At 34.5% G+C, this 14068-nt stretch overlaps 1 protein-coding gene across 1 annotated transcript in view; it reads left to right on the top strand.

The window, feature by feature from the left end:
• LOC110116225 (RNA-binding protein 39) overlaps positions 1-14068 on the top strand; it is a 79264-nt gene that overhangs the window by 35221 nt on the left and 29975 nt on the right. The window contains exons 9-10 of the mRNA XM_020849760.2: positions 2991-3055; positions 10718-10946. Coding sequence (XP_020705419.1) covers positions 2991-3055; positions 10718-10946 — 294 coding nt within the window. The remainder of the gene's footprint in view (positions 1-2990; positions 3056-10717; positions 10947-14068) is intronic.

Here is a 14068-nt window from a genome sequence, read left to right as displayed (position 1 = left end):
GTTAAATCTTTTTTTTTTAGTTTGAACTAAATCGTATATTTATTTAATACCTAATGTATGAAAATTAATGAATCAAATATGAAACAATCATGTTAACGAAATCCTTAAAAAGTTAAAATATTAGTGTCAAAAGAAAAAGCTAAACTTTAACTTCAAAAGTGCAAGAGCAACACCTTTGTCAAAACCAATAACTTGTAGATGCCTTTGTGCGCCATTGTTGAAGCCAAGAGCTTTGAACACCATCGAAACTGAGAGTGTCGACCTTTGTCAAAGTTGAGAGCATCAAGAGCTCGGGTTTTAGTGTTGCCCTCCTTCTTCGAAGCTGAGAGTGAATGGCTATCTTGCTAATGTTCGCCTCCTTTGTTGAAGTGAGCATTAAGGGCTCTAGCTTTGCCCTTGGTAATTGAAGCTAAGATTGTGTCTCATGTGTACCATTAAGCCTTTAGAAGTTCTAATAATATCTAATTCTAATAAAATAAAACTAACAATAAAATATAAATAATATTAATATTAATTTTAAATCATAAAGCATAGAAATCAAAGCAGCAAGTGCTACAAGGGCTATGCGCTAATGTCCGTTCATGGTACAAATAGTGCGTGCTATTTCGGACCCTTGTGTTTTGTCATGAAAATGGTATATGTGGTGCGCCACGCCACGTTATGTGCTATAGCTCATGCTATTTTTTGGTGTTTACATGTATTCCCAGTACAATACTCCAATGTGTTAGCCCGTGTTGAAAAAGAAAGGTTGAGCTGTTCATGTTGAATGATTATACCATTTATGTATCCTATCTTTCCTTTTCTTTGAATCACCATCTGAACTGAGCGAGGCCATTGGAAAGAGGTTCTTCCCATAATTTATAGGAGAATTCTTGATCTTGTCATCCTAGGATGATGGTGTGACTTTGTAAGGTGGATAGAGAATCGACTTCTCTCCTTTGTTAGACCTGGTAAGGTCCTTTTGTAGTTGTCTGCCATTGTTTAGATGGAATCTATCTCTAATACCATGAAAGAAAGAAAGACGTAAAAGAGAGTGACAAAGGAAGGTGATATGCTCCGCATTTTATTTGGCTAGATTTCAAGGATTTTGTAATTTACTAATTGGTAAAATTAGGAAGTAATTGACCATAAAAGAAAAAAAAGGCAGCAATTGCGCTTAAAAAACTGCTAATAATGGCTGATAGAATCACTACTTAATCTGAGCAATCTGTTGACCATAAAAGCCATCTAAGAAGCCATGTCAACAATTTGAGGGAAATCCCAGTGCTATAGCTGCATACTTGCTAACCTTGGAAATTTGCCATGTGCTAGAGTCCTAAGATTTCCTCCCCATGGGAGCCCACCAATATCTTTGCTTCAATTGCCTCAAGTTCGTGGAAGGAGTTTAAAATATTTCTTTGTTATTTTAGGAAAGTAATTGTTATGAATTATTCAACATTTATACTTTCATTGAGTCACCATTCTCTTCCTATTTAAATGTTAATATTAGAAAGTGGCTTTAATGGAAATTCAAAATCATCTGACCTCTTGAAGACATTAATATTTGCGAAACTCACTATTTTATTAATTTTTTTTTAGATTATTTGCTCATCAATTAGGTGCTTCAAAAAAAATCTCAATTAAATACATGGATTGCTAATGATATTTAGACAGTTTTTATTGGTAAAATACGTGGTTCAAAATAATCTTTTTTATTGGATTCTATTTTTTGCATATTTTATGAATGTTTAATCACGAATATTTATGAAAGTCAATCCACAAGTTTATTTTACATCTAATATACAAAATAAATAGTGTGATCTTGAGAACACCGTATAAAATGGTAGTAAAAAAAAAATTGAGGAGAGTGACCATTGAGGTGAAAATTCAATCTCTTTTGTCATACATGCTCTTCAAATTTAAAGTCACAGTATAATTATAATCTACAACATGAAATTATTGGTGGATCGAATTTCATTATTTTGCATTATAGTTTACTTCATCAAATATGCATGAAAATTAAGGATGATGACTTGATATATAAAGCCAATTTAAATGTCTTGTTTAACCTGCACATTTCACATATCAAAACCCTCAAATATACCCAAAATGTCATTTAAAAATTAGTGCATTTAATTGAATACATTTGAAAGACACTACACATTAAATTATTTTCTCATAAAATCTCAACCATTTGTGTTCGGATTGATTTAAAAAATTTTGGAATAGCATATAGCATATGCCACTTTATTACATCAAAGAGAATTGATAATTTTGTTCTTGCATTTGTAGTCGCATAGTTGAAATTTAATGAATGTATATATTTGAAGATTAATTCAAATGAAATTATCAAATTATTAAATTATTAACATTTATAGGCAACTTTTTTTTTCATTTAAATAAAAATAGGAATTAAGGGATTATTCACCTTTTGATCTCTTAAGAGTTAAGTCTATCAAATTGATTTCTCTCCTACAAGCTGACATATACATTGAAGCCCTAAGCCCATTTTCCTTCATCTTCCCCATGTGGTGGGACTCTGGTCTGTCTTTGGCTCTTAGCTTGCTTTGCCAATACTCTCTCACCACTATCTCTCTACCTCACCAAGTCACCGGAAGTTTTTGCTGAGCTCTATGCTAAACTCCCCTTTGTGTCCTTTTTGTTAAACTCATCTTTGCCGCACAACGGCTTGCCAACATTGCACTTCATCATTAAATTTGTTATGGGATATCTCTTTGCATATGTTGTCGTTGACTCATCTATTATGGATTTAGGAATTTATTTCAAAATTCTTTTTGATTTTGTAATCATGTTTGTTGTTTATGAAATATTTAATATTTAAACTCACTGGGCTGAAGTCCCATGTTTCAGTGTTTATGCCACATTTAGTGGCAGGTTATATATATATATATATATATATATATATATATATATATCACCTTATGTGTCAAAATCTTATCAAAGTTCATTCCTGCTGTATTTGGTAACACCTTTATGCTGCATTGTTGCAGTCTCTAAATGCACGTTCTAGAGCTCTTCTGATGCAGAAATTGGATCGTAGTGGCACGGCTACCAAGTTAGTACCATTAAACTTGTTTATTTGTACAGAAAGTTATTTTTTTGTGCGTGATGAGGATAGCCATCCTACTTATTATTACTGTCTAGATAGTTTTTTTTTCTGGTTTTTTTTTTTTCGAAATAATGTGTTTAGTTACTGTATTTTCCTATTTGGTTTCCTTTAGTCATTGAGAAAACATAAATTATTTTTATATTTTAGTGAACTGATATTGATTTAATGATTTCATGAGAATTTTGCAGGATGTATAGGCATGCAGCTTATTACTTGCTTATTTATTTCACATGTTGAGCTGTGTATTTATTTTTCCATGATGAAACCATATAGAAACTACTTCAATGAAGAATAATATGGGATCAAAATCGAGTGTCGGAGAACTATCTAATGCTGTACTTGACTAGCTTTGATGTGACAAATAATGCAACGAATTTTTCACATGACAAGCATTTCTAATCGCATGCTGGCACATCCATAAATGAATACTTTTCCATCAGTCCCAAACGAAGAAATGACTTCATCAGAAAAATATGCTTAAGTGGACGTCATGGTTCCTGCAATTGGCTTAATGCTACTACTTGGAGCAGGCACCTCTTCTTACTGAGTGATCTGAGACATTTGCCTATAAATTAAGTGATCAAATTGCAAAGTTTAATAAACCAAATGTTGTAGCATTGATGACCATTAAAATCTTGATTAGAATTTGTATCTTTACGAGAATGTTAAGATGAATGTGTGATAAAATTAGGAAGAATAAATTAAGGAATGATTAAGTTAAGAAAAAGATTGGGGTGCTATTTATTGAAAATAAGCTAACCGAAAGTAAACTTTTGTAGCTTGGACATTGTACACCCATATTCGTCTAGATTGAGTTATTCAAATCATTATTAGAACTTGAATTTGGTTCAATGTGTGCTGAATGAGGACTTGCTTGAACCAATTTCTACTCAGAAAATCTAAAGTTACTCAATCCTTCAAGTTGCCCAAAGATGCATCTCGAACAATTCACGTAATAATTTGGTCTAACTTTGTCCGCAATACTATGGAGCTAAACTGTCCTGAGGGACTTACAAGTTCTCCTATTAATTGAGGCAATTAGTTCAAAAGAACTCATTAACTCGTCTAGACTACTCGACAATCGATTAGGGGTTCTTGTTAGTAGAACTTGTAATTGATACTCTATTTGGAACTTGCCTGAAGTTCCTTCCGCTAGCAACTGGCTTATGAGTTTAACTCATTTGCTTCATAACATGCTATACCAAGTTCAACTTATGCATTCTCTATGCAAATGCATTATATAGCCAATTCTATAATGCTGATTTGACTCCCTATTTTATCCCTTTATTATAAGGGGGTGACTTGTTGAGTACGAGCATCACGCTTGAATTCTCACATGTACCATCATATGGAATCTCACTAAAATTCTCTATGGGATCTTTTTCTTATTGAATATTTCTTTGCAGCTTGATTCAATTTGCCTTATTTATTCAAAGATATTCGATCAGGTTCTTTGTAGTTTGAGAGATTCATTAAGACCTAGCATTTCTATGTCTCTCAGCACTCTTTAGGCTTGGTTCATTTTTCTAGTAAAATTTTGATATCTTTCCATTGACAACTTTGGATCCAACATCCTCATTGGTATGTTGTGCATGAAAAATGTGAATACTAGGAACTAATACATAGATCACTTTGGAGATTGTGATAAGTCATTTCACAATAAGCGATCTAATGAAATATGACCTCAGAGAAACTGCAAATGAAGGATTATCTAGGGTTCATTTTAGTGCTTTCCGCAAGCTGTTTCTATTCTTTATTCCCTTTGAGAATCAGAATATGCAATCTCTCCTTGGTGTAAATACTGCGAAACTCCAAGAGTTGTTGCCTAAGCTCATGCTCATGCTCATGCTCTAGGCAAGCACTATTGAGACTCCTCTCCCTTGATGTCTTGCAAAACATCAAGCTCGACTAGCACTGTTATGCATGTCAGTGCTTGATTCCTATAGATGGAAGTAGGAGTCAACTGACCATGTCTCTCATTTCGAGTTTTTGATTTCTATTCTTTGACTCATGCTGGGATTTGCAATTGCTCTTTAGAACTTGCAGGAAGGCACCATTACGGTGATTCTTCTGCTTATTTTTGTGAAGCATGTCACACCCCTCATTTGCACAATTTTAACCTTCATTTAAAAAAAAAATTCATGACTTCTGAATAAAGCATAATTAAAAATATCAATAGCTTGAACCATCAATCAAAAGCGGAGGCTATTCGAAATTTTATTTCCAAAATTTTTCATCTGCAAAGAAACTATAGGGAAACCCAAAATATGTAGCTATGAATATATTACGGACCTCTCATCAAACACTTCTCACATTGACAAAGGTAAACATGAAATAAAAATTGAACCTATCACTATTCTGGCTCCACATTTTTTTTTCTTTCATGTAATAACAATCTGAATAATAATCTAGTAAGTTACAACACCCATAAAGATATGCAACTCTAATGCAATAATCAAGTGTAATAATTAATTAATTAGTATGAGTACAATAGGTAAATCAATCTATGCATGTAATGTATAAGCCACCTAAGTTTACAGTAAATGTAATATGGAATATATACAAGTTATGATACCTACCATGTAATATGTAAGGATTATGCTCGTCTGAATTACACATTCAATGACCTATTGTATATCATTAATAGTATTGTTCTATGCCAGTTGTAGTTGTATGTGATCTGTAATTCATACCATCAAAACATATAATCATAGCTATAGACTTTTGTTCATTTTATATCTTCCTTTTTCAACCCCAAAAAATGTCATGTTTAGATGTCTTGCTTTAGGTTTTACAGCCCATAGGCTCTTGAGGTCGCATTGCCTCTATAGTCCTTATGCTCTACAACCTACATGTCTCATGTCCCGTAGGCTTTATCATATGCAAGTCACATTGCCTCTATTAGGTCACAATGCCCATCAAGGTTGCATAGCCCCACCCAACTATCTTCTAACGCAACATATTCTTAAGCGTATTTAATCATGGCTATTTCCTCTCTTCTTATAACAACTTGATATGTGATACTTGTGTGTATGTCTAAATATATACATTCATATAGATAAGTATGACTAAAATTTGTATCAGTGTATGTGTATGTATATATAAAGCATAGCTGTATAATTCATATATCATAATTTAACATAATTGCACATTGTAGTCTATATAACATGCTCACATATCATAAAAAATGATGTGTAGAATCAAAACACAGACATTGCTTCCTTAGGGTCTTAGGTGGTCATTTTATTAAGGTGTGCTTGACTTTTATTAACTAATGACTTTGATTTCCAAACCTCTTCATTTCTTACTCATGGGAGTTCATAGTGACATGCTAGCATGACTATTAGTGGAACTAGTCATGCTAGCATTTATGATGCACAGATACGGATGCGACGATATAGATATGACACAACATAGACACGAGGCACGTCAATTATTAAAAATGTAGGACAGATACGAGTTGGATATGATATTATAATTTTATATTTTAAAAATAGTTTATAAAAATTGAAAAGTATAATATTAAAAATGATTTAAAAATACTAATTCATTTAACTAGAATTTGTGATTAAAATAATTAATATTAAGATGTCGAGAGTCTGGCGTTAACGTCATGTATCAGACATCGAGAGAGGAGACGACAATGCTATCGAGAGTCGAGCATCGATGTTAAGACTTAAGAGGGCGTTTGTCGTCGATGTTGAGAAGGTGTTGGTCGTCGATGTTAAGATGATATCAGACAAAGATGAGCTGTCAAGTTGTGGGTTTAGAAATTGCTAGCGTTGACCATCAATGTCAAGACAATATCAGACCTTGCTGTTGAGATGGTGTTTAAATGCTTATGTTTTAACGACGTCAGATTTCAATGTTGAAATAACATCAAGTAGGAGTGTCAATTTTGGGTCACGGGTCGGGTTCGGGTCGAACCTGAAACTGACCCGACACTATTCAGGTCATCCCAAACCTGACCCGTTTCTGCAAATCGGTCGGTTTTTCGGACCAGAACCCGACCCGTTTCTGGTCCGGGTCAACCCGATCCGACCCTAATGACCCGGGTCAGGCAAAAAAATGCTAGTTTTCGGGTCCAAAAACGGGCCAAACTCCGCTTTTCGGGTCAAAAAACGGGTCAATCTCAGGTTGCTGGGTCAAAAACGGTTTTTTTGGGTACAAAACAGGTCATTTTCTAGTCAATTTCGGGTCAACGTGTCAACTCGAACTCGACCCGTTTCGGGTTCAGTCAACCCAAACCCGAAATTTTTGAATTGGGTTCGGGTCGGGTCTTCAGGTTGGGTCCAATATTGACACCCCTAATATCAAGCATTATTGTGAAATCAAAGTCGCGACCCGACAAAGATAAATGAAAATGAGAATATTCATTGAATTGAGTATTGAGTGCTGGGGATTGATTTGATATTTTGGATATTAAATAAGAAATTTAGTTTTTATATTTTAAATAAATAAAAATTTTAATCACAAGAAATTATATTTTATAAATGATTCATACAGTATTTAAGACATGTGTGTTAGACACACGTTTCCAATTTGTGTATAATATTTTTTTAATTGGACACGTTTTCGGCGCCTATGATGCTTCGACACTTCTCCTCAAAGAGGCGTGAAGTGTCTGACATGTATCCAACACGACAAATGTCCGACACATGTCGGAGGTGTGTCAGACATGTGTCGTGTTGGATATGTGTTTGACACTTCACCTCTCTTTGAGAAGTGTCGGTGCATCATAGGCTAGCATTGAAAAAAGTCAACTAAGAGATTTTATCTTCAATATCATCACACAAGTGTTCCACCTTGAGAAGCACTATAATGACATGAAGTCCTATGATCCCTCGTTAGGGGAGATGTCGCTGCAACGTTCAATGTACTTGACCTTACCTACACTCATCTTTGAGTTTCACTAGTTGAGATTATAGATGGCATACATGACAAGAAGTATTTTAGCTACTCTGTACTAATGCGTACAAAACCATATGCTTATGACCCTTTAATATGATGTCTGCCACATAGATCATGGTGGTGATATAGAGGATTGGCCTCACCTTCAATGTGTAATTGAATAACTTAGTCACACCGATAAGTTCAAAGAGCTCATCCTTGTTGATCCAGCCTAATACCTTGATTAGGCGATTATGGCAGAGAATAATAATGAAATTGTACTAGCACAAACGATTCACGTTAAGGGATAGTACTAGTAATTCTTGGAGTTGGGGCTGATATTTAAAGTCAATTAAGCCTTAAGCGATTCCAATCAGAATTGGTTCATCACACTAAGCATGATGACATCTTTTGAGGTGCCTATCACCTTCGTTGATGTTGACCTTTTGAAGAGGCTCAAGCCAACTCTTATTTGGTTACATATGGCAGGGGCATCCATAATCTTGGATCCATTCCTTGTTTTATTAGAATATGAGATTGATAGGACATTGGCAGTCATGCTTTTCCTCCAATATCGCAGCATCTCTTCCATCTTGATCCTATCTTGATTCTTGTTCTTTCTCTCAAGGCACTACTTGAAATGGCCGTCTTTATAACAAAGAAAATATTTTCTTTTTGCCTTTAACTTGATTGGTTCTTAGATTGCTTTCATTTTCTTAATCTTCCTCACATTTTTTAGCCCTTAAGTTATATTATCTTTTGATTAGACTTTTTTTTTTTAAATTTCTTTTGAGGTGCAGCCTTTACTTTTGAGATAGCCAAGAAATCCTTTCCATAAAATATTGTGTCAACAAAATGTTCATACCTACTTGATAATGAACTTAGTAGAATAATTGATTGATCTTCATCTTCTATTCTCACACCCAAGCTTTTCAAATCAAGATCTATTCAATTAAGATCTTCTGTGTTTATTCAAGGGTTTGGAGTCTTCTATTTGCAATGCATACAGTTTCTTCTTGAAATAGAAACCATTAGCCAAAGAATACTTGAGATACAAGGAGTGTTACCTTCTTCATATTTCAATGGCTGTTCATTCATTCACAATTTCTCATAGCATTTCATCACCAAGACTTAGCAGAGCTACGCTGTGAGCTTTGTTGTTCAACAACTCTTCGTGTAATCTTTCTTTTACTTTCAGGATTGCCTCCTCCAATAGAGCCGTTTTCAAGCCTTCATACATAAGGAGTGCTTTAATTTTCAATCTCCAATGGCATAAATCATTAAGATTGGTGAACTTTTCAATCTAAACTTGGTCCATTAGCATGTTTTTTATTCTTTGGCATCCTTCCTTGATATTCTTAAACTAGCTCTTATACCATCTAACTTCTTGACAAACTACAATAACGATAGTCAACATGACTCCTTTCTTGCCCTTAAATTGTCCCCGGTTTTTATCTGGTTCTGCATAGGGAAAAGCCTTCTCTGTTTCTTTGATCTCAATTGGGGTTATCCGCTTGCATCCAACACGTCCTTCATTTGTGCCTTGGAGCAGATTTTGTCTGCATCAAGCACTTTAACTCGCCCATAACAGGAAACATGAACTGCAAATGCTTACTTACCTGTGTCACCATAGAACTCCTGTAGTAGCTAAATGAAACTTCTACTTCATGTCACCAACAACACACCTATAGAACTCCTGTAGTAGCTAAACGATTCTGCTACTTCATGCCACCAACAACACATCTTCAGAGAAAGCACAACTACTCAAGGACTATAATTCTTATTGCTCATGGTTCTTACTTGATAAACAGCAAATGGGAAAACAGAGAGAAGTTAAGGTAGAATAGGAAAGGATTAGAGATTCACTAGAAAAAAAATGAATTGAAGTGTATTTATGGAATGAGAATCTTTATTGAACATTTTTAGAGCAACAACAGCTTCTCGGGGCGAGAATCCGTATTAGTCACAAATCTTGAACAGAACTTGATAGCTAGCTAAAGGTAAAAATAGTGAGAATGAACGGAAAAAGTAGGAGAGGAGAAGAAATTCAGTTGGAAAGAAATGAATTGAAGTGTCTTTATAACATGGGGTGAAGGATTATTTATAGACACACCATAGTATAATCATGTAAATTGAAAAATATACAAATAATCACCAAAACAAAATTAACTAGTGACAGCTCTTACAAATAACACCAAGCAAAATGTTGAAGGACCAATGCAAGATATATATTAAAGGCATTGTGAGAGTAGTAGCTATTGGGAATAGGACAATAGAAAATAGATATTATAGATATGTACAATGGAGTGTAGAAGATGCATTGCTAACATAGGTTGATATAATTGATGTGAAAGGATTACGAAGAAAATAGGTAGATCTAAAAAAAATGATTATAAATTTTGCAAAAAAAAAAAACAAAAAAGGAAATAGATTTATCACTTTATGTAGGTCTCATTTCCATTTGGAAAGAATAGAAAATGATGATTAGTAGAATTGACCCAAATAGATGAGCATGGCTACTGTGATGATGCATACTGTGAACCAAATATATATGAAATTTGTGTTTTATGATTTTATCCATATATAATCTTCTCCTTGACGTATTTTGCCGGTGCTCGTGTTGCTCGGCTCATGATGATAATCTATATATGTGGAACCAAATATATATGACAATTTGTGATATATGGTTTTTCATTTATAATTTTCTTCTCGATGTAGTGTTTCCAGTGCTCTTGTTGCTCCCGTCAGTACTCCTCTCCTACCTGTGCCACCAGCATCAGTTCTAGGCGCTCCTCCACTAAATCCTCTGATACAATCGGCCATACCTGGACTTGCAGGCTTACCAACTGCTGCATTGGCTTTTGCTACAACCACTCAAACTGTTGAAAATATTGGGATTCCCAGCGAATGTTTGCTGCTGAAGAACATGTTTGACCCTAATGTGGAGGTTAGTTTCACTACATACTTGGTGCTCCTTTCCCTCTTTCATTGCATCCATTTATACACTACTGGTTTAATTCCACACGCATCAAGTGCAGCTATCATGATTTTAAAAATAGAATAGAGCATAATAAAAATGTAAATTTAATGATAATAAAAATAAAATTATTTTAAATTTACTTTTTTAGAAAGCATGAAACTATTGAATTATTAGTAAAATCATGGTAGACACATACTTGACACCGCTTACTAGGCAAATTAAAATTAGAGAATTGAAAATAGGGTTGACTACAATGAGAAAACAAAAAAAATAGATGACTGAAAATCTTCACAAGAAGGATCAATCTCAAACCAATCGCTACAAGAGTCCCAAACGCTGATTCGAAACAAATTTTCACTGACATCCAGATTTAGAAATATTGGGACTAGGTTCTCAATGCTGGTTCATGCCACATTTACCCCCTAAAGAATTCTAAATACAAGAGTCGTTCCTCTTTGTAATGACGACAGCAGACAAAAGAACTCCAAAAAATGACTGGATAGGAAAGTTAAGCTTTATTGCCGAGTCCAAAGCAACAAGAAATAGGTTTTGATGGATGTCAGCAACCGTCCCCTAGTACTTGAATGAATTCCCTGATTTTCATAAATCTAAGTCAGTTTCACAATTCTAAAATAGGGTGATTCTTTGTTCAAGAAAATGCTTTTGATGAAGAAATGTAGGAACACAACTCCCCCATGCTCTTCTTGATTCAGTGTTCTGGTTTCTTTCTCCTTCCAGCTTGCAGCGAAGACTTCACAGTTGAGTTTTTTTCCTTTGGATTTCTGCAATGTTATTCAACTGCACCCTTCCTTTAAAGAAAACAAGACAAGCACAATCAGATTACTGCTAACCAAAAGAAGAAAACAAGATAATGAAATAAAGAGTTGACAGAGAACTTAAAATATAATTCTTGCAACGAAGTGTCTTCTCCTTGTCAATCTTTCTTATTCTCGCACTCTTGATCCACTGCATTGGTAAAGTATCTTTGGATAGATCTACACTCTACTTCACATACAACTGTTGTATCTCCAATCCTGCAAGAAGGCAAGGGAGAAAAACAACAAAGAAATAGAGAAAAAAGTATTATTTTGTATAAATAAATCCTTAGCTGCCACCAGGGTAGGACGTGTGAGCTTTTGTGATCAATTGTGGTGAGATAACGGACTTTGCTATGATCTCCAACCTCCAGGTTTTTTTTTTTTTTTTTTTTCGGGCTATTTTGGATTTCAGAGAAGGTAAAGAAGCTTTTGTGCGTATTAGTAAAACTGACGTTAGAGAGGCTTTAAATAGAATGAATGGTGGAAAAGCTGTTGGACCTGATGATATTCCAATAGAGGTGTGGAAATGCTTAGGAGATGAAGGGATTTCTTGGCTTACTAAACTTTTTAATACTATTTTGAAGACTAAAAAGATGCCAGATGAGTGGAGAATGAGTGTGTTAATTCCTATTTTTAAGAATAAAGGTGATGCACAAGATTGTGCGAATTATAGAAGAATTAAGTTAATGTGTCATACTTTAAAACTATGGGAGCGAGTTATGGAGCATAGGTTGCGGCGTGATACTAATGTTTCTCAAAATCAATTTGGATTTATGCCGGTTAGGTCGACTATGGAAGCCATACATTTTTTAAGAGGTTTGATGAAGAAATATAGAGAAAATAAAGAGGATATATATATGATATTTATTGATTTAGAAAAAGCATATGATAAAGTTCCAAGAGAAATTCTGTGGAGAGTTCTTGAGAAGAAAGGAGTTAATAACACTTATTTTCAAATCATTAAAGATATGTATGCAGGAGTTATTACTTGTGTTCAAACACAAGGTGGTTTGACCAAGTATTTCCCTATTTCAGTTGGGTTACATCAAGGATCAGCCTTAAGCCCTCATCTTTTGCTTTAGTCTTGGATGTTCTCACTAAACATTTGCAAGAGGAGGTACCTTGTTGTATGCTTTTTGCTGATGATATTCTTCTTTTGATAAGACTAGCGAGGGAGGGAGTTGAAGGTAAACTTAAATTATGGAGGTCAACCTTAGAGTCTAAAGGTTTTCGTTTGAGCAGATCTAAAAAGGAATATTTGGAGTGTAATTTTAGTAGTAATAGACCTAGTGAGGGGATTGGGACTTGGGGCGATCAAGTCATTAATAAGAGTACACGTTTTAGATATTTTGGATCTATTATTCAGAGTGATGGTGAAATAGATGGGGATATTATCAGCAAAATTCAAGTTGGATGGTTGAAGTGGAAGAATGCATCGGGCTTGTTGTGTGATAAAAAAGTACCCCTCAAACTTAAGGGAAAATTCTATAAGATGGTGGTGAGGCCTGCAATGCTTTATGGTGCCGAATGTTGGCCATTAAAAGAGAAGCATAATACTAAGTTAAGTGTGGCAGAGATGAGGATGCTCAGGTGGATGAGTGACTTTACCCTTAGAGATATGATACGAAATGAGCATGTACGTGAAAAGGTTGGAGTAGCTCTAGTAGAAGATAAGATTAGAGAGAGTCGCCTTAGATGGTTTGATCACATAAAACGACAGTCTTCTAATGACCCGATTAGGAAGGTAAAGGTATTAGATTTATGTTAAGAAAGGTAGAGGCAGACCTAGAAAGACTTGGTTAGAAAATATTAGAAATGATCTTCATCTATGAGATTTAAACGAGAATTTGACTTTTAATAGGGCACAATGGAGAATAAAGATTCATGTAGCCTACCCCACGTAGTGGGATAAAGGCTTTATGTTGTTGTTGTTGTTGTATTGCGAGCATATCTATGCATTACTTAAGCATTTACTTAAAAAAATCATCAAACCTCATGAATGCTGCATATACTATTTTGAATTTCTATTAAACATTAATACACTGTACCAGAAGCACAAATAAGAAAGGTTAATTGTAACAGACCTTTCAATATGGTGTAGATATGTTATGAGCAATTTAGCAAAAGCACGCAATTGGAGGCCCAAAAAATTAATGAAGCTTTTAGCAATAGAAAAAAATTATTTTAGCAAATAAGAAAATGTAGTTATCATGGAAGGGTGAGATTGATTTGGGTAGTCATAATCCAAAGAAAAATATATAGTATATTTAA

This window comes from Dendrobium catenatum, unplaced genomic scaffold (genome assembly GCF_001605985.2).
Source record: "Dendrobium catenatum unplaced genomic scaffold, ASM160598v2 fragScaff_scaffold_156, whole genome shotgun sequence".
In the NCBI taxonomy this organism is placed as follows: domain Eukaryota; kingdom Viridiplantae; phylum Streptophyta; class Magnoliopsida; order Asparagales; family Orchidaceae; genus Dendrobium; species Dendrobium catenatum.
This window is presented reverse-complemented; position numbering and strand designations above follow the sequence as displayed.